The 26,244-nt window shown below is 31.5% G+C and overlaps 1 protein-coding gene and 1 long non-coding RNA gene across 7 annotated transcripts; one reads left to right on the top strand and one right to left on the bottom strand.

The window, feature by feature from the left end:
- Positions 1–1,979: 1,979 nt before the first annotated feature.
- Positions 1,980–17,604, bottom strand: LOC106662803 (nuclear RNA export factor 1-like). 6 transcript variants are annotated; one of them, XM_014387153.2, is made up of 16 exons: positions 17,256–17,604; positions 13,161–13,354; positions 11,077–11,245; positions 10,831–10,959; positions 9,800–9,878; positions 9,645–9,731; positions 9,480–9,584; positions 9,271–9,409; positions 8,488–8,684; positions 8,276–8,385; positions 3,802–3,838; positions 3,495–3,739; positions 3,263–3,431; positions 3,018–3,185; positions 2,585–2,760; positions 1,980–2,523 (listed from the first exon to the last, which is right to left on the bottom strand). In XM_014387153.2, the coding sequence occupies exons 2-16, from the start codon at positions 13,216–13,218 to the stop codon at positions 2,424–2,426; spliced, it is 1,968 nt and encodes a 655-aa protein (XP_014242639.1). In that variant the 5' UTR covers positions 13,219–13,354; positions 17,256–17,604; the 3' UTR covers positions 1,980–2,423. The 6 variants fall into 6 exon arrangements, with proteins under 6 accessions (XP_014242639.1, XP_014242640.1, XP_014242642.1 ...); XM_014387154.2 differs by lacking the exon at positions 17,256–17,604 and adding an exon at positions 17,115–17,174; XM_014387156.2 differs by lacking the exon at positions 10,831–10,959.
- On the top strand, positions 14,474–25,558 carry LOC106662804. Its single transcript, XR_001339962.2, has 3 exons — positions 14,474–15,299; positions 16,915–17,155; positions 25,288–25,558. It is a non-coding gene; the product is annotated as an uncharacterized LOC106662804 (long non-coding RNA).
- Positions 25,559–26,244: the final 686 nt, after the last annotated feature.

Below are 26,244 nucleotides of genomic sequence, written 5' to 3'. Positions count from 1 at the left end.
CAAAACGGTTTGTGAAAGAGTGATTATCAGGAGTTGACTTACATCCCTAAGCAACTTTATAGTTCATTTGTGCCCACACAACTACATGAGCTGCTTGAAAGAAATGATTCTGGTGTAGTTTCATGAGGGTGAACTCAACACCCTGATTTCCATGCCTTAAGGTCCGCTACTTGATCCAATGGGCCTGCAGTTTCATATGGCACTTTGAGGTCCAGGTCCAGGACAAATATTTCCCCCTCATCGATAGCAACAATATCCAGGCAGGGTCTAGTCCCATCAACTACTTGGAGGGGAGGTTCGATGGCAATTAGACCTGGAGGCACTGATCATGCCTCCGTATAATCTTTGAGTGATTCTCCGGGGACAGCACATGGAGAGCGGCTCTGTACCAGCCCCGCTTCTCCTACATTTGGCTGGTATACTAGAGTCCACCTCCTAATTGCATCCCTTTAACCCATTGAATTGGTTCTAAAATGGAACCTAGACTCGTAATGAATCAAATATCCATCATGAAGCAATCAGTTGCCCTGTTTTCATACTGTGCTCTGTTGTCCCTTAGGCTGCACAATTCTCCAGTTCCCTCCAATACAATCATGTTGCCAACGCTACAAATTCCCATAGGGAGTCATTCTGCCAAACCAAGGCATGACATCATAAATTCCATTACACAAAATAAGGTAATTTGCCGGCAAAAATATTTCTATAATACATCTGTACATTAACAAAATTATGGATATTTCAGATGACATTCTTTTTTACTATATTGTCGCAAGTTTGAGTTTCAACTAAAAATACTTTCAAAATATGCTTGATTCAACTCGCTTGTCCTACCTAAGCAGAATCTGATTGGTCCGGACTCACCTAGCTTACACGTTCAGTACATGCACAAGCACCCTATGTTAAAAATCCAATGGGCCAGTGGGAGCCTCAGCTGCGTCCTAGCCCCTTAATTTTCTTTGACAAATGTAGAAGTCAGCTTTGTGAGGGCTCATTCTACCTGTTCTACCCAGGCTCAGTTTAATCCAAGTTATCCTACAATGCGTTTCGCCATACTCGTTCTGACATACCAGATTTTTTATTTATAGAGAATAATATATGTTATATCATACGCCAGTTCGTTTTTGCCCCATGTAATAGTGTAAGTGTGGCCTCTTTATTTAAAAATATTTAATTTTTTTAGATGTGCAGTATGACGTATTTAGATAATTCTATAAAATGCAGTACACAAAGTGATGGAAAAACATCTGAGCATTCTAGTTTTTCAAGCAGGCAGAGTGGGTCACAGCCTGAGTTACAAAGGCTTAAGGCGCTGCCCATACTGAACAAGCTAAGTGTGAAAAAGCACCTGCCACCAATTCACGTTTGAAATCAGTTCAGTCCATACTGCAGTGTTCCACACGCTTTAGGGTTTGGAATATGAAGATAATGTGAGGTGGCTTGCTAGCTTCATGTTTCACACCTTCAGATTTAACAAATACTACAGTAACAGTTAAATTGGCCTTAACTCATCGAGGAACAAGTATGAGCACATATTATGTGTGCTTTTGGCAAAAAACTATTTTTAGTACATTCAACAATAAAAAATATTGCTTTAATATAAGTATTTATATTAGTTTGAAAATTCATGTATACTCTGTATCTATTTACTCAGCTGCTAAGGTTTACTTTAAAAAAAAAATCTAATCTATTTTATTTCTGTATGCATGTTTCAGGTTTAAAGATAGATATAATTATTAAATATTTAACTCTTTTATTGACAGAAATAGTATATCTTTTAAGTTTAATATAATTTCGTCTTCAAAATTAATTTTGAATAATTTTATCTGTACATTTCATAACTCCCATTTATTTACATTTGTATGCACAATTCTTTCTATAGTAATTTACATTAAAAGTTATTAAAAAAAAAAGAAAAAAAAAAGAGTGGTTTATATATCAAAAAGTACTTACATGTTTTTTTTTTAATTATTACAAAATAATCACGCAAATAAAAAGTTCCTTTATTTACAATATAATACATATTTAAATGTTACGTGAGAGGTGAAGGGAAATCAGCCAAATAACACTTTTGCACTTCATTTTATATAAAACAAATTATTTAATTTTTTTAAAGGATAAATTTGTATTGTTTATGGATCATTGAACGACATTATTTACAGGTATTTCACCACAAATGAAAATTTAAAAATCATATTTACAACACATTTTCTTCAGTCCTATAATTAAAACAGTTTTTATGAACCAATAAAAGTAATGGGTAAACGGTTAATAACAAAGAAATGAGGCAATGAGGAATCGTAAAAAAATTCTCAAGACTTTTTTTTGTAATAACTATTTCTTTTGATTTCGATGAATAACAATAAAAGTGAATCTGAACAGATAAAATTTGATATACAAATAGTTTATATTTATCTCCTGATGTATTATTTCACAAACGCCTCAGCAGGAACAGCCCCTGTTTTTTGCAACTCAGAAAATGAGAAGACAGCTTGGTCATAATTCCATTCAGTCTCGTTTAAGCATCTGTAGAAGAAATTATAATTATAAACACTATCCTAAGGAGGCACATAAGGTCATGACTTACTTTTCCGACCACATCAGGTTCATGCCGGTATGGTTCGAGAGCCTGATGACCATCGCCTGCTTAGTGGTGACATCCATTTGAGCTGGACTTATGGCCGACGGATGACAAACTGAAGATGACACTCCAGCAACAGGAGACACAGCCACCGGTGGAGCATCTTTCACTTTGGCTATCTTCTGTGCAAATAGAATAATATGTTTACAGTTCGAGCTTTTTTTTTTAATTTAACTCCTTAACACTCATGGTACACCAGCTTGGCAAAATGCCTTAACACATTTGTTACAGCACTGTTTTGTTAAGACAATCTCAAAATAAGAATTGTTTTTAGTTTTAAAATCTATTTAGGTTTAGGTGGGGAACACCTGACTCATCGCTAAACATATATGGATTAATATAATAATTAAATAAGTTATTTATAAATATTTTCTCTTACTCTGAGCTGCTCTGTGCTTGCCGGTAAAATTGTGAGCTGTTCATTTATTATGCAAAAACCTGTCCCGACTGGTATGATAATGAAGACCCTAGAGAAATACTTGACAGTTGTATTTGTCTTATCTCTCTCCTTGAACAGGCCGCATACGTTTAATTGTATCAACTCCGGCTGTAATAAATTTAAAATAATAATAAAATAAGTATAATTACAGTCAAATTTAAAGTTAATACTCTCATTGTACTTACAGAAAATAATACAAGATCAACGACAAATGATGAAGGATCATGCTGTGTCTTAGACATAGTCTTTAAATGTTCGATTATGTGCAGTTTTCCTTTTTTGAGCAGGCGGACACGTTTTTCTACATTGGACACCCTGAATAAATTACGGCTGTTATGCAGATAACTAGACAACCTATAAAAATATTACATGATCAGTGAGAAAATTGTTAGTGAAACTTTTTTGAAAAAGACTCACTGTGTGTCAGACTGGTCGAGCATCGAGGAACAACAGTCATATGAGAACTGTGCATCATCGTGGTATGCCTCAAGAAGCATCGTACGGTCGTCGCTATCATAAATTTGATAATAGCGCTCGAGGAACATTTTTGATATGTTCATACCGTTGCCAGGGTCACACATGAAACTCGGCTTTGACGAAGGCAATTTTGTCTCATCTTCTCCAGTGTCAAATAGGATCGGCGGTGGAAGATTCAACCCATCCTTTAAAGATCATCCCGATATTTACAACAATTTCAGACTAAATAAGAATTTGATTGACTCACCAATTTGATGACCTTGGGGAATCTCTGCCTTACAGCCCTGAGAAACATAGAAACAACCAAAGTACAAGTCATAATTCAGTTTAACAATTCCAGATCAGAAGTCTCTCGCGTATTCAAAACAAAAAAAGGGAAGATTTATGTGTGGGAGATTTTAGAAACAAACTGAGGATGGAAGTACTGGATAAGAGATGGATTTAAAGTCAAAACTTGCTTTTTGAGTGAAAAATGGAGAAATAATATATCTAAATAAAATAAAAGTTGAATAACTGGTCTATGTCGCCAATCCAATGAACTTTTTATGGATGATAGGGGTGGGTTTAAGCTTATAACAGATAAAATTATTCAGAAATGATGACAATTTAGTGACTTTTTTTTAAACTCAAACTATAACTGCAACCTTTTTAAAATATTTTTTTATTTTACCATTTTATTTTATATGTTTTCAAGTTGCCAATAACTTCCAAAACCCTCTATAAAAAGAAAAAAAAAATACAAATAAACGCAAATATACTCATGGGTGTTTGTAAAAATTCAAACGAATAAAATGGAAGTTTTCAAATTGTTCCCATATCGTCCTCATGAGGGGAGGTTCAGATGAAACTCTCAGCAGCAAAGTGCCAAAAGGCCCTTCCAATGCTGAGTACAGAACTACTCGCATAATGCATAGTCGTCTTTCCTGGATAACATGAAGAAACAACGAAGGTGAGTTCGAACAATGCGAACCACACCGGTCATATGCAATCACCTCACAGCGAACACGATGAACTCACAACTGCCAGCAAAAGTTTGAATTTTTCAACACCCACTATGTATACGCTTTGAGATTTAATAGTTGTCAAGAATTTTGAAAGTTTTACAAGGCTATTTAACAGATTTTTACAATTTTGAGGAATAAATAAAATCTCCCACTGCACCTTCCTTTTATCTTTTCTTTTTAATTATTATCATTATTATGTTTTAATGGGTGCATACAAATTGTCAGTAGATACATGTAAGGTAAAATAAAACATTAAATTAATATTTTCCAAAAAAGCATATTCACTAGATGGTGCATTTCAAATTTTCAATGCAATTCAAAAGAAAAATGGATAGCAAATAGAAGATTTTTCAAGAAAAAAAAATGTAAAAGTTTTTGGATTGGTTGATGCGTTTTTAATACATAAATTTTGTATTTTCTATCTAAAAAAATAAAACAACTTTATTTTTAATGAGGGTGTTTCAACTATGAGGTTATATGAACCCTCGGGGTGACGGTGTTTTTGAAAGGGGAACAAAAAGTTTGTAAGCCTGTTGGGTTCAAAAGCAGGGCTGCTGGATTCGAACGCGGGACCTTTATCTTACAGTGACGGGCCTAAACCATTAGGGCCACCGACACCCCTTAGAAGAATTTGATTCAAAAATTTAAAAAAATTTTTTTTCCCAATATAAAAGAAATGTTAGGAAGTCATTATTTTAAAAAAGAAATTATTTAATATTCCTCTATTTTAACAAAGGCTGTAAACATTTTTTAAGGATCCACACATTTACAATCGTTTTGTTTTAATTACAAGCTTGTATTTTACATTAAATAATTTTTAACAAGTTAATTTTCTTTATTTGAATTTAAAAGGCAAAACAAGTTTGATAGGAAAGACTTTTTCTTCTCTATATATTTTTTTGGTACCATATTCTCTTTTATAAATGGCTAAGCAATAAATAGTTTCACTTAAATGCTGACATTTCTTGAAAAAATGTTCCACAGTTCTCAATAACAGAAGAAGACCAGATAAAAGTTGTTGTCAGATGTTGAAATGGCCTCATAAAATTGTTTGAAAGAATCCGTATATGTTGCTACCATTGAACAGTGATGTACAGTTGAAATTGGTGGTTTCGTATAATATATAAACTTTTCTCTTCACTATTTTAAAAATTTATGCAATCCTTGCTGTCCATGTCTAGTGAATGATACGACCATTCCTGAAAATCAGTTAAATTTGATGGTCGAGCATCCAACCATGATGACATTTTTTATACATTTAATACGATGCATGTTGACGTAGTTTAAACAGCTGATGTATTTAGCTCTCATCCTCTCGTTAAATTTTTAGCCGTTAAAATCCATGAATAGTCCAACGATGATGAAGTTAATACTGCTGCTTCCTGTAGAGCGCTACACCCCTTAAGAAGTTTGGTTTGAAGTATTAACCAATACTTGATTGATCCAATAATGATCTTGACTTAATTGGATCTTTTTAAAATACTGATATTCCATTGAGCAAGACATCATCCTAGGAAGTTTATGTTCAAATATTTACCAATAGTTTACGAATAAACTCAATAGATCCAAATTTTTTATTTTATCTGCTAAGCTGGCAACACTGTTGGGAGGAGTTTTCGCAGATTCGAGCTGCATACAAGTGAATGCGTGGCTGCTGAATACTCGTGAACCTTGTACGTCTTAATAGTTGCCCCCTCGCTAGGACAGCTAGTTGCCTTGGCAATTGTCAGCATCTCGTTTTTTTGTTTGATTGTCAACATTTGGCTTCTTCAGTAAGACGGCCTAATGATTCATTTTAAAAGGAAGATCTGGGACTGTGTCTCACTCTCTTCCATAATTAATTTCAAAATACAATCAAATCCATGTTGACTTTTTTTTTTTAAACAAAATCTCTTGAAGAATCATTCAATCCATGTGATACACACTAAGGGCTTTTGTCAAGCCCTTCTGAAAAATTTCAGAAGTTTGCAGTCAATGTAACTTAGATAAGTGGAATTCAAATGAATCTAATAGACGTCTGTCGAAGATTGGGTTTACTCCTTTTTCTTCCAAGTTTCTCACCCGAAACACTGATTCTGGAATGGATTCTTTCAAAAATATAGCTGGGAGTGTTGTCATCTCCAGAATTGAACGTAGAATCAATGAAAATTGATGACGTAAATATGTGTTGGCAATTGATCAACCACAACAAACATTTTTTAAATGGTTTGGATCATTAACAAAATCTTTGTTGTCATTTGAATGGTTTTACATAGCAATACCTGATTTGTATAAGTAACATATAAGTGCTTCTTGAAAAACAATCAGTCCATGCTGTACTTGCTCAAATGTATTTTTTTCACGCAATTACACAAATTTATATTTCTTAAAGAAATAATTGATCTAAACCACTTTTTTTAATTGTAACAATTTGTTTTTTTTTTAATTTTTTTGTTTTTGTTAAAACATTGGTATTTAAAAGTCTTGCCTTAAAGCAGACTTCTGAAAGGAGGACCAGTAAAAACTTTAATAAAATAGTTATTTATTATCTGCAGGCCAATCAATGCAACGTACTTTATTTTTGGACAGAACAATATTTGAGGGTAGAAGTTTTCTTGTAGATAATTTGATCTGGTTTATTCCACACACCATAATTTAAGGTTAAACTCTCCAATGTTCGAGATTAAATAAAACAGCAATATTTTGCCATATCACTTCTTCTTGTCTTTCTATTGGCCATACAATTTCGGAGTCAATTGGAGTTAACTTTGATGATACTTTAATGAAGAGACGAAAAATTGATGATATCATAACGGTTTTTCATTTCCTGAACAGTGCCAATCATATTTTAATCAATGCTAATAGGTTTAATAGTAAAAATTTGAACTACAACCTTTGCATATAAGCAGTTTTTTTTTCTTATATTTAGTGGTTATTTTCTCTTTAGACCAAAATGAGTATAGACGAAAGGTAGATTATCTGATGAGCACTAATAAAATATCTTGATTTGGTTTCATTGGGAAAATGATTCTTTTAAGACTTTACATGACCCAACACATAAAATTGTTTGTCATGTGTGGAGCATTTTTCCCCATTAATTATGACGGTCAGTTTTATGTAATCCTGATCCTGATCTTCGCTGACATTGTGATTATAATTTTCATGATGACACTCGGCACATATTTCGAAAATGTCTTATAATTTTCATGAAGAGTATTTGTTATTTATGATTTCGCAACCTGAAGATGCAAAAAATTGATGTCATAAATATAACTTTTCAGTTCTTTTTACATTTTTTTAAAAATGAATTATAAACATTTAATTTATCAAAAAACAATAATAAAAACAGAATTTTTATAAAAAAACAAACAAAATTAACAGAAAAAATAGGCTAATGTTTACATAAATGAGGAGTATTAAATAATTATAGTTTTTTTGCATTATCTTATTTTGTTGTCAACGCATCTTTTTGTTTTAATAATTCAGAAAATAAAAATTTATAAACTGTATTTTTTCTAAGATCAAATTAAAACCCATTTTCACAAGCAAAGTGAACAAATTTTGGCTGAATCCTCTCATAGGATGGTTTGGAAGAGTTGACATCCGTCCTAAAATACCTGGAAATCTGGTTTCATCGTGGTCATACTTGCCGTTATTCACCTCGACAGAGAATCCAAATTTCGTGAGGCTTGGACATATTTCTCTTTCACAAAGGATCGGAAACACAAATGGCTTTACCTTACATACTCCTCGTGATTTTGATACTTGGCGCAAAGCGGATTCCCATCTAGGTTGACTTCTTCCAAGTTCATGCCTTTCAAGGTGTCTAGCTGGCGTATGTCTCGTATCTAGTGATTAAAAAGGACAAAATATTAATACTTTTACATAATTACCACTGTGCCTCTTGGACATTCTAAGATTGAATTTCAAAGGTTTAAAGTAAAACTTACTCTGTTATGTGATAAAGAGAGCGATTTGAGGTGTGGTAGCTTATCAAATACTGTCTTTATTATGTCGAGCTGTTGGATTTTGTTGTACGACATGTCGATGGCAGTAACATCAGGGATTGAGTCAGAAATAATGTCAATGGCATTCATCATCACATTTGATCGGCTCAAAGGGCAAAACATATTTTCCGCTAACAGAACTGAAAAAAATAAAAATAAATAAAGATTTACAAAGTATTGTGCTGTTCACATAGTCTTCGGACAAATCATTCATTTAAATCTATATAAAATAATTGACATCTCTTTGAAGTACTTTTCCTTTAAGTCTTTCAAATGTCCATATCGGTTATTACAATAGTATTTGGGAAAAAAAGTTATTGAACTAATTTTGAAAAGTTTTATAACATTTGTATGACCCTGTTTTTGCGTCATACTCCTGCAAGTGGAAAATAAGAAGGAAATTTTTGTTTGCACTTGGGTGCCTGGTATCAGCCAGAATTTTGCCACTTTCAGAAGTTGGTTGGTATTATTTTGCCAATTGAATCCTTTGACGATGTATGATATCTATCATCTTTATAGAGTGAGTACAGGTTCTGTTGGTTGTTGTTTTTCTTCTTGTTATTTATTTAATAGAGCAAATGATAAGTGTGAACTTGTAATCATTTGTATTTTTAAGTTTTCTAAGTTCTGCAAAACGGAGTATTTCATGCCTTCACGATAAATACATATAATATAATAATGTTAACTTAAAAAATTTATATGTAACGAAAGTTTGAACAAACTTACTCGGGTCGGAATGAAATTTAGAAAGGTCCAAAGATTTTTGGTATGCACTGTATCGAGTTGACATCACCTTCTTCATCATTTCAATTATTTTGGTGTCAATTTCTAGAATAGGTGTGTACGGCCTGACCCTTATGGAAAGCTGATAAAACATTAAAAAAAAAAAAAAAAATTAAAGCCAACTGATACATTTTTAAATATACTCAGCATACTTTGCGGCCATCAGTGACGGTGATTCTTTTATCGGCATTGAGTAAATCCTCTGCTGTTACACGATCATCAACAACGAATGATGTACCATCTCGTCCGACTTTATACTGAAACAATGTTTTAAAAGTTTATTTATTGAAAGGACCTTATTTAAAGCCACTACTTACATTCATAGGCAACAATGGTGTTGGTTTGATGTAATTTGACAGTAGTTTAAGCAAATAGTCTTTTCCGTACCTGTTCCCGTAATAAATCTGCAGAAAAATATATATTTTTAATGAAACACATCTGAATATTTTCATTGGTTTTCAAAAACCCTTACTTCAACTTTAAACCAGTTGACACCATTGTCAGGAAGTGTCCTCCTTCTATTTGCTCTCCTTCCATCACCTTTGGAGTTGCTAAAAACAATAATAACTATAAATTAAACAATTAAACCTGAAAAAGGTTGAAAAAAAGCATTCTTTTTAGTTTTGACAAATTATTCTGTTAGTTCCTAGAGTTTTTCTTCTGGCTTTAAATCCATTATAGTTCAGGTAAAATTTTAAAAACTAAATTTTAAGAACACATTTTTTTTAATAACAGGCCTCACTCGTAAAAAATATGTATATATATTTCCTCCCAAAGGCACTTTAATAACACAAGGCATTGTAATTCTCTCCAAATAATCACTTCTCGAGCATAATGCCAATCTGTATTTATTTTACGAATTGATATTTTAAAACAGATAAGCATTCACTTATTTTGCATTAGTCTTTTTAAATCAACCACACAGTTGGAAGACTCACGATAGAAGACTGCTGGATCGGATACGGAAGAACCTGTTGTCATATTTAATCCTTAATTTGTTCACCGGTTCAATACCGAAACTAAAAACATAAAGGAAACTTTTCACTTTTTCTTCCCTGTCAATTTTTAGCAGACAACTTTCAAAGGATGTAACATTTATATAAAGGTTGAAAGAGTGGAACAAAATTGGGAGGAAAATGCCCCAATGTTTTTATATATATATTTTTAAAGGCCATTGAAACTTTTAATCAACAATAAATTTAACTATACAATAAACTTCTTAATTTAAGATACTGTTGATTACACATGCTGACTTGAATACTTCATTAATTTATTTTCTTTCTTTTCCTAACATTCATGTTGACAGAATATTCAGTAAGAGTGCTATTGTTTTTATTATTGATGATTCATCCGTAACCATCAAATTAGATTTTTTTTTTTAAATTACGAAAACCTTAATGAAAAGAAGTTAATATTGAATCTCAGCTCTACAATTTCAATAAACTTTGTTGTGAATTATCTGTAAAAGTAAAATAAAAGGCTAAGATTCAAAATGTAGTTTACTTTGCATTGATTTTGAAATAACATCTTCTTTGTTTTATCCGACATGGGTTCGACTTGCTCAGAAATAAATTTGTGTCGATAGTTTCTGCTTGTTTTTTGTCCATAGACTCTCTCCCGCTTCTTAAAAATCTGTAATTATATACCGATTACAGGACCTACTAACGCCGGGAGTTTAATTGAAAGAGTTTGAAACAAATTTCGATCTAAATCTATCACAATATCAAATAAGTCAAATACAACACTTACAATCTATCCGACTTGGAACCTCGGCTGTCTGTTATCATTTCGATGTCAGTATCTTTCATGAAATCGTCGAAGTTCTTCCAGGAGCGGAATTTTCTGTTCGACATCTTCGTGTTCTTAAAAGATACTCTTCTAATAACATCATGCTCCTTCCTGTCATCATGTTCGAAACCTAAAACATTTTTCAATTAATAATTAACAATGATGGCAACCAGGCAACTTCAATATTTTTTTAAAAAGTTATTTAGAGATTGTGAGATGCGGTCTGGTGTGATGTAGATTTAGAAAAAAAATTTCTTTGTTGTGATCATCCTCATCAGGGCCTGGGATTTACTAAGATTGCTTAAATTATACAAATATATAAGATATGACTATGAATTTATACAATGATTTACACAATATAGAAATTTTAGGTTTAATCAACTATTTCTACTCACTCAAATTGTTTGTTTTCAGTGTAGATGTGTAACTGCTATGTGTCGTGTTAAGAGGGTTAATGAGATATTAATGTTCTTTTGTTTATATACGTGTGTATATAAAATAATCATTTTTACAAACAACTTTTGGCATAGCCATTGTTAACAGGCCCAATATTTGCAGACTTAATAATAAAATACTTAAATACTTTGATTAAGCCTAAAATTTCTGTATTATGTACATCATTCTTTAAATTCATAGTGATATTTTATATGTATTTATATAATTTAAACAATTACAGGCCCTGACGATGATCTCAATAAAGATCGAAACGGCACGACAAAGAAAATGTTTTTCTAAACCTATATCACACCAGACCGCATCTAACGATCTTTAAATATTCATTACATAACGGTCACTAAATATTACACAAGTTTTTTTTTTATTAGACCTGTTTTATAAGACTACTTCAATATAAATTATTGTAATTGATAATTTATTTCAAACTAACTGAATTTACTTCTGTTAAAAATAGTTGAGATTTTTTAATTTTAACACTTTATTGCCTAAAACCTAAGGTAATTTAAGCTTGTTTTCATTCTACACTAAATAAATGCAATTATGCAATGTTTGTAACTTGAACAGAAAATAGATTTTAGTTATCAATAGAAAATATGATTAAAAAAAAAATCGTCTAGATGCTAACTTAAATAAGATTAAGTTCAATAATTAATAGACAAATTGGATGTGAATATCAACAAAAAATTGGAAAAGTTGATATTTTTGAAAAATCCTATCCAGTTTAACCAGTTGATAATGTAAGGTTGGGACAAAATTTTTGAATTTTGACCTTGCTCCAGTTTGCACAACTATCTCACTGTTTCATACTAAATTATATATATTACTAGCTTTGCAACCAACATTTATAGGAAAATCAAATCATCCTAACATAAAATGAAATATTGTACATTTGACAGAGGCAAAATTAGCAGAAATAGAAGGGTTCAGCGTTTTGGTAACCTTACTTCCATCCCTGTTGCCCTCTATCAAGTCAATGATACATTATTTATTTATTTTTTTAAATATGAGGATGTGAGGTTTTTCCTCTTCAAAACTGAAATAATGGTCATAACAAAATTAATAATATTATGAGGGTAAAATGGATCTTTGACCTTTTTTTTTACCTTACACTAACTTAAAATCCAGTTTAATGCTTGATGGTCTTTAAAAAAGCTGGAAGTGACTATAAATAATAAATAACAACAAAAATAGTAATGAACAATAAATTTGAAAATTCATAGGTTTCCTTGGTTAAATATAAAAATTCATTCTACTGTGTTTAAGCATGCCAACAAAATATATACTGAGGTGGATTAATAAATAAGCACTTTATGAGATAATTGTTAATGTTCTAATAAGAAATAAATTTGCTGACAATATTAGTAGATTGTTAGTACGTAAGATATAGTATAAATGTTACATTTATTATTGTACAGTAACTATTTGTTAGTCCTTACATGAGAGGAATAAATTATTGTAAGCAATTCCTCATAACATCGAAACCAGCCTTAATATATACCATGACAAAACAGACAGGATGGGAAATACATTTTTAAAAAATATTAAAAAAATAAAATAAAATAATAAAAAAATAAAATAAAAAATCTTACTATCATATCTTCGGAAATCTTCATATCTCGCGTTCCTTTTAGTCTTTCCTTTGCCCATTTTTTCCACTAGTATAGGAACTTCGACGTACTAGAGCTACTTTCTGAACAATGGGCAATGTACCAAGGCAAAGGTAAGGTGTAACTGTTGTATTGAAGTTATATGAACTGATGACTAAATCCTCATAGGGAAATTCCTGTAAACAAAATCCTCTTGTACTAGGTTCCAAGGGGTCCAGTATATATGCTAAGTTTGGACAACTGCTATACATTCAGGTATACAGTTGAAAAAAGTGCATTTTTTTTATAAGAAATACATTTTTTCTTAAGAGAAATTTGGAAAAATGAAATGAAAAATGTGTTGACACAAGCGTTTAGCACGGACGCAATACTATAGGAACTAATTTTCAAGGTGAAATGTGATCAACATTAATGTAAAAAATACAGGAAAAATCAATCGTGTTAGTGTTGATAATTGTTTCTGTGCGATGTATAAGAAAGAGATTATGACCATTTGTGTAACGTCATAGAATAATAAAAAATTAAAATGTATATTTTGTAATAAGAATATTCTATAAGAAATAAATTCATTGTATAGTTCAATAAAAAACATTAATTTTTTAGCATATTCTCTTTAAAATTGAATAGATTTGCTTCCAATGACTGACAAGTAATAAAAATACTCATCAAAAAGATAACACCCACAATATAGTTACAAAAGGAGTGAATTGGATTAAAAAGTTATTATCAAAAAGTTCAAATAATTATGAGTAGAATTGGTTTCTTATGGTTAAAACACTGTTAATAGTTAAAAATTTGGTTAAAAAAGTATTTTGCCATTTTGTATAGCTGTTTAGAGGTTTAGATTTAGCCAATAAAATGTGATGACGTCAATTCTGGGAAAATTCTATCGCAAGACTTATCTCTTGCTTATCTTGTTTATCAACAGATTTTTTTTTAGGAAGCACCTTTACATTTTTTATTTTACAATTTTATTTCTCAATAACCTTCAAACTACAGGTAACGAAATTTTTTCTTCACAATGTAATTTCATCAAGTATGACTTGATACTACCAACTCTGTCACTACTCCTGACCAACTATTTAGTTTTTGCCACTGTGCAAGATGGTCTTAAATCTTACACTATATAAAATTTCATGTTGTTGGAATGTCATGTAGTAGACTAAATTATGCAGAGAAAAGGAGGGAAAATTCAAAAAGGTGGGGTTGAGATGGGAGGTTGGTGTCTGAGTGGATCTAAGTCACGATAGTGTGGTAGAGCAGCAGCGTATTTAGTCGAAGGTCGTGGGCTCGAATCCGCTCGTGACTTTTTTATCTCAACCAAAACCTTAATTAAAGATTAATATGCAAAGAAAGTTGAGATGATACATTAGTGCCACAATGGGACTTGAAGCTATGGCTTTAGGAGAAATGTTAAGTTTCAAATGCTTAGCAACAGGATTGCATCTTATTTATGTAAACTGATGTCTGAATGTCATACCAAAATTTGTAACATGGCAGTCACAAATTGACAGAGAATAGCTATAATTTATTCCGTATTATATAACAGTAAACTAATACAAAACCTCTCTCAAAGTTCCTTATTTTTGCAAGAAAAGTTATTGTTGTACCATATTGGCCAAATGAAAGCTGACGAGAACTGGGGAAACATTGACACAAGGCATTTTGTGACCTACTGAGAGGACTCGTTTAACTAGAAATAAGGCACAGGTACCAAGTGAATTATTCAACCAAACAGTAAAAATTGGCCAGTAAGCTAGGAATTGAAAGAGAATAGCGTCAATTTTATGTCATATTATATAACCCATATGTTTTTAGTTAGTCCTATTTAACCAAAGTAATGATTAAAATAATATTACATAACATTAACCAAAATACAAAGCCCTTGTTTACCTGGCCAGTCTACTGATTCCTTATCAAATGAAGAAAAGCACAGAATGTCTTTGTCCTCACTGATTTCAGGGCTGAACATCTCATTTCCAAATAACAAAATTCTCTTTTTCTCTCATAGTACCTTATTTTTGTATAAACGTTTGTTCAATTACAAACTGAAAGGTATGGTTGAGCCCTGGGGAAATGTTGATGCAAGTCATTTCGTGACCTATCGAAGAGGACCATCCAGTGAGTTACTCAATAAGTCTGCATCAAAATGTTTTATAGCAGGTATAATATTGAAACTTTTTGTCTGGTTATTGGGTTAACTACTGCCTGGTTGCCATATTGAAAAAAATTTTTTATACTGTATGTATATACACTTTCATGTTAATAAAAAGTTTTGAACTGTTATTTAAGTAAACTGTTGCCACGACTCTGTGTTATTAAAATTCAAAGCCCTCAATTCAGCCAACCAGTCTACCGATTCCATATCAGAGGAAAAAGAGTACAGAACGCCTCTGACCTCCAGGTTTCAGGGCTGAACATCTCATTGCCAAATAACAATTCTCCTTTTCTCTCATAATTCCTTGTGTGGTCAGTGTCCCAGTGAATAATTACTCAATAGTCCAGAGTCAGGGTACTTTACTTTTGTTAAAATATGAGAAAAGGTTGTTTGACGGCTTACATTACTGACTGTGGCTAAGTATTAGGAAACATCAAATCAGTTTCATCAAAGTTTTGAAGCATATTGACACTTTTTGCATGGTTATCATATGAATGAATGTTTACATAAATCATTACAGTACAATTATAACCACAGAGTGTAGGGAAGTGATGTGCACTATAACTTCCTTCTACAATTTGATTTAAATGTGTACATAAAAGTTATTTAGCATGCAAGATTGTAACATGAAAAAAATACGTTCAAAAAACCACAAACAGAAGGATTTAACCTAATGTATAAATAAATAGGTAAAAATACATTTATGATAAATAATTAAAAATACATTTGAATAAGTAAATAAATAAATATTGTTATGACAGGCAATTCCAATTTCTAACTAGATAAGATTAAACTTCAGGTACAAAATACTTAATTTGCCTGTTTCTATTAAGCTGGTAAGCCACCCTCCCCACAATGGACCTGCAAATTAGATTTGTGAGTCCCTCATACACTTAATTTTTTTTTTAACCATATTATGTATTTCCTCCTTTATCCATTCTACGTTCGTATTTTCAGTGTACCAGACTTTATCGAATGACGTTTAGAAATTGTTGTTTGTAACGTTCCTTCTATAATGTTTTACCTGATGAAGGACTACATAAATTCGAAACATCAGAGAGGAAAACACAAACATGAACTGCTGAGTTTTTCATTCTCTGGCCGCCAACCTGACAAATTCTCCAAATGTACCTACCGAATAGGTCTGTTGATAAAAAGTCAGCGTCACAAGCGGGATGAGGTGTCTGAGTGGATTTAAGTCACAATTGCTCAAGTGGTAGAGCAGCAGCTTATTTAGCCGAAGGTCGTGGGATCGAATCCCGCTCGTGACACTGACTCTTTTATCTCAACCAATACCTTACATAAAGGTTAATTAATTGAAAGATGTTACTTGGTCAATTGGACCACGAAAACTAGTGAATTGAAACAGTTTTTAACAAAAGTGATATCTTTTTTTCTATTTACCATTTTACCAATTTATTTTATAATCGTTTCTTATTATTTACCATAATTTATTGTGTTTCAGGGTTTGTAAATGAAAAACTTGTTTATAATTTAACAATTGTTTGTGTTACATAATAAGGAAATGTTAGAAAACAATAAGTTTCTTATAAAATAAAAAGCCAGTTTTTATTATAGGACTGAAAAGAAATGTGGCCGAAAGGTTAAAAGAGAATTATAACGGTAAATGGTGAAAAAATCCCTTGAAAGGAATACTAGAGGATTTGCGTCTTTTATGGAAAGCGTGTCGTCGGACCTTGACCAGATCGAGACCAACTTTCTTCAGTCGAATCATTTTCTTTGTAAATTTCATAAGAAGAAATAATAACACAACTTACTTTGTCGAGGGAAACAATGTGTCCACGAGTTGGAAAAACTGGTAAAATAAGATTCCCAGCTTAACGAATAGGTTATGAGCGTCGAGTATCTTTTAAATATTTTATAATAGAAAATAAGGAAAACATGTAAAAGTTGATTACCTTTGTTGTTGAACCTGTCTCTTGACTGTTTATTTATGTATTTGGGCATTTTTAACACTGGTACGACTCAAAAAGAAAAACACGACCGAAGGTGCGAGGGCGAAAGACTCGTGTCTTTGGATCCGACTCAGGGCTTTTGTACCCGAAAAAAACAAGAAAACAAAACAAAAAAAAACAGCTCCACTTCCCGACGGACTCCTATTTCCTATTTGGGTCGAAGAAAAAACAACTTTGACTACCAACAAAATGAAAACGGCGTTTTTACACTTTCCCGTCCAGTCAATTGGGTCAGGATTTAAGGTACGGTGGTGCCGTCTTCTTGCCCAATTGACAAACACAACCGAATTCCCTTTTTACCACAACTTCCACACTGTTATCCAAAAATCCCCTCTTTTGTTTCTTTTACAAATATAAATATATATATATATTTTTTAAATAAAAACCTTAACGTGTTCACAATTTAAAACAAATTCGCACAAACACATCAAAAACAAACGCATAAAAAATGTCAATTCATAACCATTTTTTTAAACATAAGAAATGAGTGATGTATTTTGTTTGAACTGACGACATTAACTGTCTTTGTGTTCGTATTTGGTGAAATAGCGCCAATACTTCCCTGTGAAAAATGTTTTCCATTTTATTTCAAATTTTCTTCATTCTTAACACGAAATTTCTTCATAAAAAAATTCACTGTTTAAATCGTTAAATTTATTTTAAAAGACAAAAAAAAGCAATTAAGGCGGCTTTCACGCCAAAGTGGTTACCAGTAAAAAGAGAAGAAGCTAAGAAAACGAGAAAGAGAACTAGATGAACTCAGTGATTTTTTAAAAATAATTAATTTCGTTTAATCTCGTTCTCAACGAAGAAAACGAAACAGTATTCTGCTGTTCAATTCAACTAATTAAGTCCAATATGAATTTTTTTATTTATTTTGTACCTAAACAAATGAAACGGAAAAATTTTGAAAGTTGTTAAATTGATAATACAGCAAAACTGAAAACTTTTATCGATAAATAGAGAGATTATATGTGCACCGCGATCAGTATATTGGCCTTTTCATTTTTTTTTTGTCTAGAGCTCCTCGTTAAGCTTGAGGCGTTTTACCAAATCCCAAAGCTTTTTCAAGAGCTCCCGTGTGTATCCTTCAGGTTTTTCCACTCCTGGGATTAGGATTCTCAGCCTGTATAGGCCTAACAACCAGCATAAGACATGTTTCGCTGAGTCTTCGTCTTCCTGGCAATATATGCACATACTTCTTTCCACCATTCCAAGTCTAAACATATTCCCCTGGTGTCCAGTTAGCAATCCAACTGTTATTCTAATCTTAACACATTCTAGATTTGGTAGTTCTGCCATTAGTTCCTGTGATGGTCCTTTGATGAACTTTTTCATACGCTTCTGTTCTGGGCACATTGCCATTGAACATAGGACTTATTTTTAACCGTTTGTCTGTAGTTTGGTTGCCCCAAAAGGGTGTCCTCATCGAACATTCCTTGGCAAATTTATTGACCTTTTCATTGCTCCTCTACCTTGTGTGCCATATTAACCAGACAATAGTAATTTTGTTGTTTTCCCCAGTGTCTGACAGAGCCCTAATGATGATCCAGGAAATATTTAAAAAATGAATTAGATGACATTGTACTTAAATAAATTACACGGTACTGACAGGGCCTAAATAATTATATTGTTAATAAGAATACATGCCATCATTAGCATATTTAAATAGAAAATAAGGTAGGAAATAGTAGGGATTTTTTCTCCTTGGACAAAGACAATCTAATAGTTTTCTCACGGGATTTGAAATTTATTGCATAATTGGAAGCCAGAAACAAAGTTTAACAGGATTCTTGATAACAGTAATATTCAGTTTAACAGATTCAGCTGGAATAAGAAGAAAAATATACTTAGTTCCTAGCATAAATCTGTTAATGTTTGAATATTACAACCACACATGAAATTTCAACGGGTATGGAAACATGGTAAAAGCTGGATTTTACACCTGTTTAAGTATTTTTCAATGCCATGGATTTTAAACTAGAAAACAACACACACACACACAAAAATATACTGAGATGAGATTTTTTTTAAAATTTCAGTAACCACAATTCAGAGCAACTATGTCCAATGAAAAGAGAATGAACTAGTGTCTTATAAATGTGAAATAGGTCTTACAAGTGGTGGAGACAAATACAACATGAACATGAACAGACAGTATCCACATAGATATTTTGTAAACATAATGGAACAGAATGTTCAATTATAGTTATATATATATTTAGTATAATAATCAGAATTTAAACAATTAACTATCTTTTAATCTAAAAATCAGGCTCTTTAACTTATTAATGTTCAAATGGGTGAACATTTTCAGTATTGGGCCTGCCCTGAGAAATATCGAGTAATTGGGGAGTGAATGTGACTTATACTTTTGTTTGTAATAATTTAATTATTTTGTTTTTTGTAATAATTTAATTTAATAATTTTGTTTGTTTAATTGTTTAAATTCTTCAATTTTTATTATTTGCTTATGATCTGAAAATCTATTCCATAATCACTTCTCCTTCCGATTGCTTACANTCTTTCATTTTTGTTGTTCAGTTTTTACTCTTTAATTGTATTTTTATATTTATCATTTATATTTACCATTTATATTATTACCATGTATATACGTCCTTATTCTTTTATATATATTGTTATATAAAATGTTGTTATATATTGTTATTTATATATATATATATTTGTATTTTTACATATATTATTATATTTTTTGTTATTGTAAAATGTCTTTTTTATAGTGGATTTTGATCCGTAAATAAATAAATAAATAAATAAATACTTATTATACTTATGTAACTTACTTGTGTGACTTATTTAAACACCTGAGGTACAAATAAGAGACTAGCATTTTAAGATATTGACTTAGTTTTCAAATAAAAGCAGTCAGTAACAGATCGAGATGCTCAAATGGCTGCAGGATGAAAATACAAATGAAAGACCTGAAAAATAAGTAAAAATTCGCAGAGGGTCAGTTGACCTCAGTTGATTATTGGCCCTTAAACTTCCCACATTACTATTATTATAATTTTCTGTATAACCAGTATAACAACACAATATAACAATAATAATAATTATAATATACTTTTGCAGTTTTTGAAAAATAATTAACTTCTTAATATATTTTTAGCTTTTAATAAAAAATTATTGTTATGTCAAATTGCTATTTAATAAAGAAAAAAGTTAACTGGAAAATCGTTCCTCACCCTCCCCTATGAATTTATTTCTTTATGGACATTGTTTATTTGTGATAATCGTTACAAATTTATTAATCTGATTAAATAATTCAAATCACAGTTCCCAATGAAAACGTTCCCACTTGACAATAATTTTGAGGTAGGAGTGAAGGATGTGGTATAAGATATGAGGAGTTTGGAAGGATGTACTTTAGTTTGTATAGAATACCGTCATGCCACATATGGTCAAATGCTTGTGACACGCCTAGGAAGGTCCCCATACTTATTCTTTATGCTCTAAGCATGAGGATATGTGGTCTACAATGTGAAGCACCTGCTGAGTTGTAGAATGTTGAGAGCGAAATCCCTGCCACTTTTTATGTAAACAATAACACTTCACATAGATCTGCACATGCTGTTTTTTCATCCATCAAAACATATTACAGAAGTTTTTATTCTAAATTGCAAAATCTGACTAACACACAAATATGATTACTCCATTTCCCATAATTACCTCCTAAGCAACTGAAAAGAATATGGATAAGAGACCTCGTAAATGATTAATATAATTTTATTAATCCAGAGTGGCTGCCAATGGGTAGCTTTCTTTATAACGCTACATTATATTATGTATAATGTCACAATCATAAATTCAAATCCAATCTGCTGGCTGTATATAATACATGATGAAATAAATTTAAAAAAAAATTTCCTTTAAAAAATATAATAAATAAATAAATTTTGATCATTTTGGGCTAACTTTTCAATATTAAACTAATATGGAATGTAATAAAAATTAAATAAAAAAAAATTCTATACCAGACCACTTGAACTGCAATTATAATCTTAAATGTTTTTCTGAAAGTGATCTTTTTTGAAAACGTATTTTCATTTATGTTGACTCAAGAACTGATTTATTGATATACCAATTTTAATATTAATATTGAAATATTTTATTAGCGTAATCAATATAACACATCTAATTAATATTTTTCATGTATTATATATTTAAGTCATAGTGTCATCTTGTGAAATTTTAACAGTTTTAACATATCCAGGGACAATTTGAAAATTGAATACTTCAAACGTTCATTGAATATTAAAGCTGTTGCTTTAGTTTACTATTTCTTAATTTTCAATTTAGACTAATTGTCATTTATATTTTAAGATTTATATCTGTGCAACTTACAAAATGGATAAGTGGGTTTACAAGAAATAAAAATAAAACGTAAATGGTAATATGGGGATACAATAGCTCTTAAAGGGCACAGTACAATACACTCCCTGACTAATACATCTACATTAAATAACAATATCACTCCATCTTGGTTGTTATATGAAAGAAATGAACTGTTAAACCTTTCTCGTTTTTTATTATTGCCAATAATCATTAAAAAAAGTGATTAAGGCAGCTTTCACCCCAAAGTTGAGACCAGTAAAAAACTCTCAATGGGTAAACTTTGGCGAATTTTACGAATTTTGATGAGCTATAGAGCAAGGGCCAATCAATTGTAAAGGTTGATTGTCTGAATTACAGGGTTGTTATATGAAAGAAATGAACTGTTAACCTTTCTCGTTTTTTAAGGCAGCTTTCATGCCAAAGTGGTGACTCTTTTTTTATTATTACGAATAATAAATTTGATTAAAAAAGAATAATTAAATGAAGAAAGTTGAATGGTGCGTCATTTCGTTCACATAACAATTAACTGCCCTGTAATTTTATCACCTTTTTCCTGTGAACGAGTGAATAAAACAGATGGCAACATGTAGTGGAATAAAATGGTTCATGTATTGTTGATTAAATTTGTTTACAAGTACCAAAACTTTGTACATATTTATAGTCAGATGTCACTGAAAATGTTGTTTGTAAACTTAAGACAATAAAGTTTTTCAAAATGAAGTATCGCTGAAACTTAAATTTTTTTATTTTTTTAAACCATTGTGGCCACCGATGCCCAATCTGAAATTTTATACTAGTCAAAAGCTAAATTACTCTTTAAATAGTAGAGTGTATACCTTTCTATTATTTTTCCAATAAATGATAATATACATTTTATTAAATTTGTGTGCTTTTGTGGCCTGTGTCACTTACTGGTGATGATGACTACCTATCACAAAATCTTCATTATAATATTTAATTTTTAAAAATTAAATGATTAAATTCACATCAGATAACCAGCCAAGAAGGTGGGATCATACTTTGAAGGATTTTGAATTCTTTTTTTTTAGACTGGCTGACGGTGAGATGACCATACCTTGATGTTCAGAAAAAGTGTACAATTTTACATTTTATAACATTGTAATTTTATAATTGCTTGTAAATGAAAATAAATATTTTTTCAAATATATTATTTACAAAGAAAACCACAATTGTTAAATTTTTTCTACTTCCTTATGCACATTTTGCTTTTAACTCATTGAGGATGATTTTTCCTGATTACAATGCCTGGAACATTGCTGATTCTTTTCATTCATGAAAACCAAATGCATTTATTTTACATTCATCATGCCTTAACTCAAAAATATCATTTTGTTCTTCTATTTAACTTAAAATAATTAAACAAAAGATTTCAATTCTTCCGTTGATTATGGCTTGATCATAAAGTGGCGCATTCTGCAGATTTGTCCCTAGACTGACATTTCAAATGTTACCTCCAAATTATATTGAATTTGCCCTTGCGTTTTCTCGACAAAATATTTTATTGAATGTTTTATAAATAAATGCGAAATAATATTATAGTTAAATTAACAAAAAATACACGTGTTAATGAATTGTTGGTGTGTGGCACGATCACAAGATGGGTTGAAGATTTACTTTTTGCGTAAATCAATCAACAAAAGATTTTTGTAATTTTTTTCTCCCGAGATAACCAAGAATTGTGTCGAAAGATACATTGGAAACATTATAAACTTAATCTTCAATTCAGCTTTACATTTTTGTACAACGGACACCGGGCTCCTCAGGGCTTGGGCCAGTATTATTCAGCATATGCTCGATATTCTATGATTTTATGTATACGATTTCGTTTTGTTTCACTAGGAGGAAAATCATCAACTGCGTTAAATACAAAAAAGCTGCGGCTGAAAAAACAATAAGCTATAGTTGAACGAAGGCATAAGGCCAAATATGAGCCCATGCAGTGTAAATATCGTTAAGGTTAAAGTCAGAGGTTGTGTCTTGGGGAGGCACAGTGGGAATAGTTGAATATCTAGGTCTGCATTTAGATCGGCGTTTAACTCGGAGCTTATTAATATTAATCCTATGTTGAACCTTTCCTACTCACTCCTATGGCAGCTACGCCCATTCTAAACGGACAATCTAAATTAAAAATCGACTGCTGTAAAACAATACAAATCCGACCAGTATTAATTTCTACCCTAGTTTGAGCATAAAGTACTAAGTACTTAAAATAGTTTTTTTTTTATACGTAGCAAATTTATTTTAACATCTACACCATAGCCAATAATGTATTCTCTTTAGCTTCAAAATCCTTCAAGTTGGTCACACCTTCTAGGCTTTGTTATCCGATGTGAATATAATAATTTCATTAAAAAAAATAAATATTTTAATGAAGTATTAATCCATTTACGTTTTCACGACTTATTACGACTTCGATCCTCTCGGACACCAACTCTCCATCTCAATCTACAGAGAGGATCGAAGTCACGATAGCTCAAGTGGTAGAGCAGCGGCGTATTTAGCCGAAGGTCGAGGGTTCGAATCCCGCTCGTGACACTGACTTTTTTTATCTCAACCAAGATCTTACATAGAAAGAATAATTAATTTTAATGAAGGTTTTATGGTAGGTAGTCATCATCGTCAATAAGTGACACACGGCAGAAAAGCACACAAATAAAATAAAATATATAATTTATTTGTAAAATAATAGAAAGACATATACTCACACGCTCATACATATTCAGAAATGAATTTGTATGAACAATAACAACGACAATAAAGGTAATCTAGCTTTCGACTAGTTTAAAGTTTTAGCGGAACTTCTTTTTGAAAAACTCCATTGTCTTAAGTTTACAAAGAACGATCGGATGGGAATGGTTATTATGAGCTTCTTCTTTGATATATAACGTACAAAATCGGAGCGATTAAAGTCGGTAATTGACCAAAAACGACCTGGTTTTCCACGAGGTAGGGATATGCTTTCTCACCCACCATATTTGCCAGAATTCACGATTTATTTTTATTCAAGTTAAGAAATTTACGTGAATTTTCATTTAATCCTATATAACAAATCGTTGAGAGACAACCAAAACTAAAAAAGAACTGTTTGACTACATTCCATATCATCAAATATTTCAAAAGATGTACACTTTTCATTGCCAATTATCAATCTTTTTAAAAATGGGTATTTTTCTTAGTCAACCTGTGACGAATATATCCCTTCGACAAACATATTCAGCTGATCTCTGGTGCTTAACAGTTAAGCCTTAACTGACATGTAAATGTCGATGTCTCGTGAGCTATTTGTGACAAATGCTTTAATTTGGTCATCATCAATGGTTGAAGGTTGCATCATTAAAGCATTAAAGTGCTTTGATTCTTCCAAATCAAAATTTCTGCTTCTGAACCGAGCGCTTCACTTACTTGTGCTTTCTCTTGAAGCTTCATCTCAAATTTTCCTTGCAGTCTGACCTTCTGTTTTTCCTTAGTAATAAAAGGAATAATTAAATGACGAAAATGTTATTTTCCCTTCATTTTAAATTAGCAAAACACCTTGTACAAATACGAAATCTCGAACGAAACCGCCAAATAAAAACACCTCGACTAATCTTTTTTTCAGAGCGTGTAAACAAATGGCTAAACAAACATTGCTTCAAAAGACAGGAGGGATAAACTCGTAAAGCAAACAAACACACGAAAAAACTAATAGTAAATTGATCTGTCTGGATATTGATCATGAGTTTGAGATGTCAACAGAGCCTGGTTAACAGCGTGAACAGGCGGACCAGAAGTGAATTATGAAGGCCCAATATAAAGTTTTCATAGAATATTTCGCCCCCTAGACTTTTCTCCGAAGCCGGTTAGTCCGAGCACGTCTTACACAAAATGCAATATTGCTCTAAATGTACTTAAAAAAATAAAAAATAAATAAAAATAAAAATAAAGACAATGTTTAATGTTTTTTCATTGTTACATTTCGTATTTATTTATTTTTGATATAAGCAATAAAAACTTGTTTTAAGAGACAGTGGTAGGATCAAAAGGTAGATTTGCTGCCATTCTGTCAACAAAGTATATATTTTGATGGATAAATAAATATTAAACCTAAAACGTTTTTATGTATATTTGTTATTTATTACTGTTACAAAAGAAAAATTGCTTACAATAATATGAAAGGTGGATAAATTTGGTCATGTAGTATCTAGAAAATGACCACATTATCACGTTTAATCACATCAAGTACAAAGAGGTAATATCTTAATATCTAATTAATTAATCTTTTTATGTAAGGTTTTGGTTGAAATGAAAAAGTCAGTGTCACGAGCGGGTTTCGAACCCACGACCTTCGGCTAAATACGCCGCTGCTCTACCACTTGAGCTATCGTGATTTCGATCCGCTCGGACACCAAATTCCCATCTCAACCTCACTTCTCGAATTTTCCATCCTTTTTGCCATTTTTCAAATGTCGTGTAATCTATTTGATTCTCGGCGACAAATGAAATGACCTTGGTAAATTGATCAATAAAACTAGTATAGCGACTAATACCTTTCACAAAGATTAATTAATTGAAAAAA

Source organism: Cimex lectularius, unplaced genomic scaffold, assembly GCF_000648675.2.
Source record: "Cimex lectularius strain Harlan isolate CLEC.00 unplaced genomic scaffold, Clec_2.1 scaffold73, whole genome shotgun sequence".
NCBI classification, from domain to species: domain Eukaryota; kingdom Metazoa; phylum Arthropoda; class Insecta; order Hemiptera; family Cimicidae; genus Cimex; species Cimex lectularius.
Note: the sequence above shows the minus strand (reverse complement) of the source record. Positions and strands in the feature narration are given on the sequence as shown.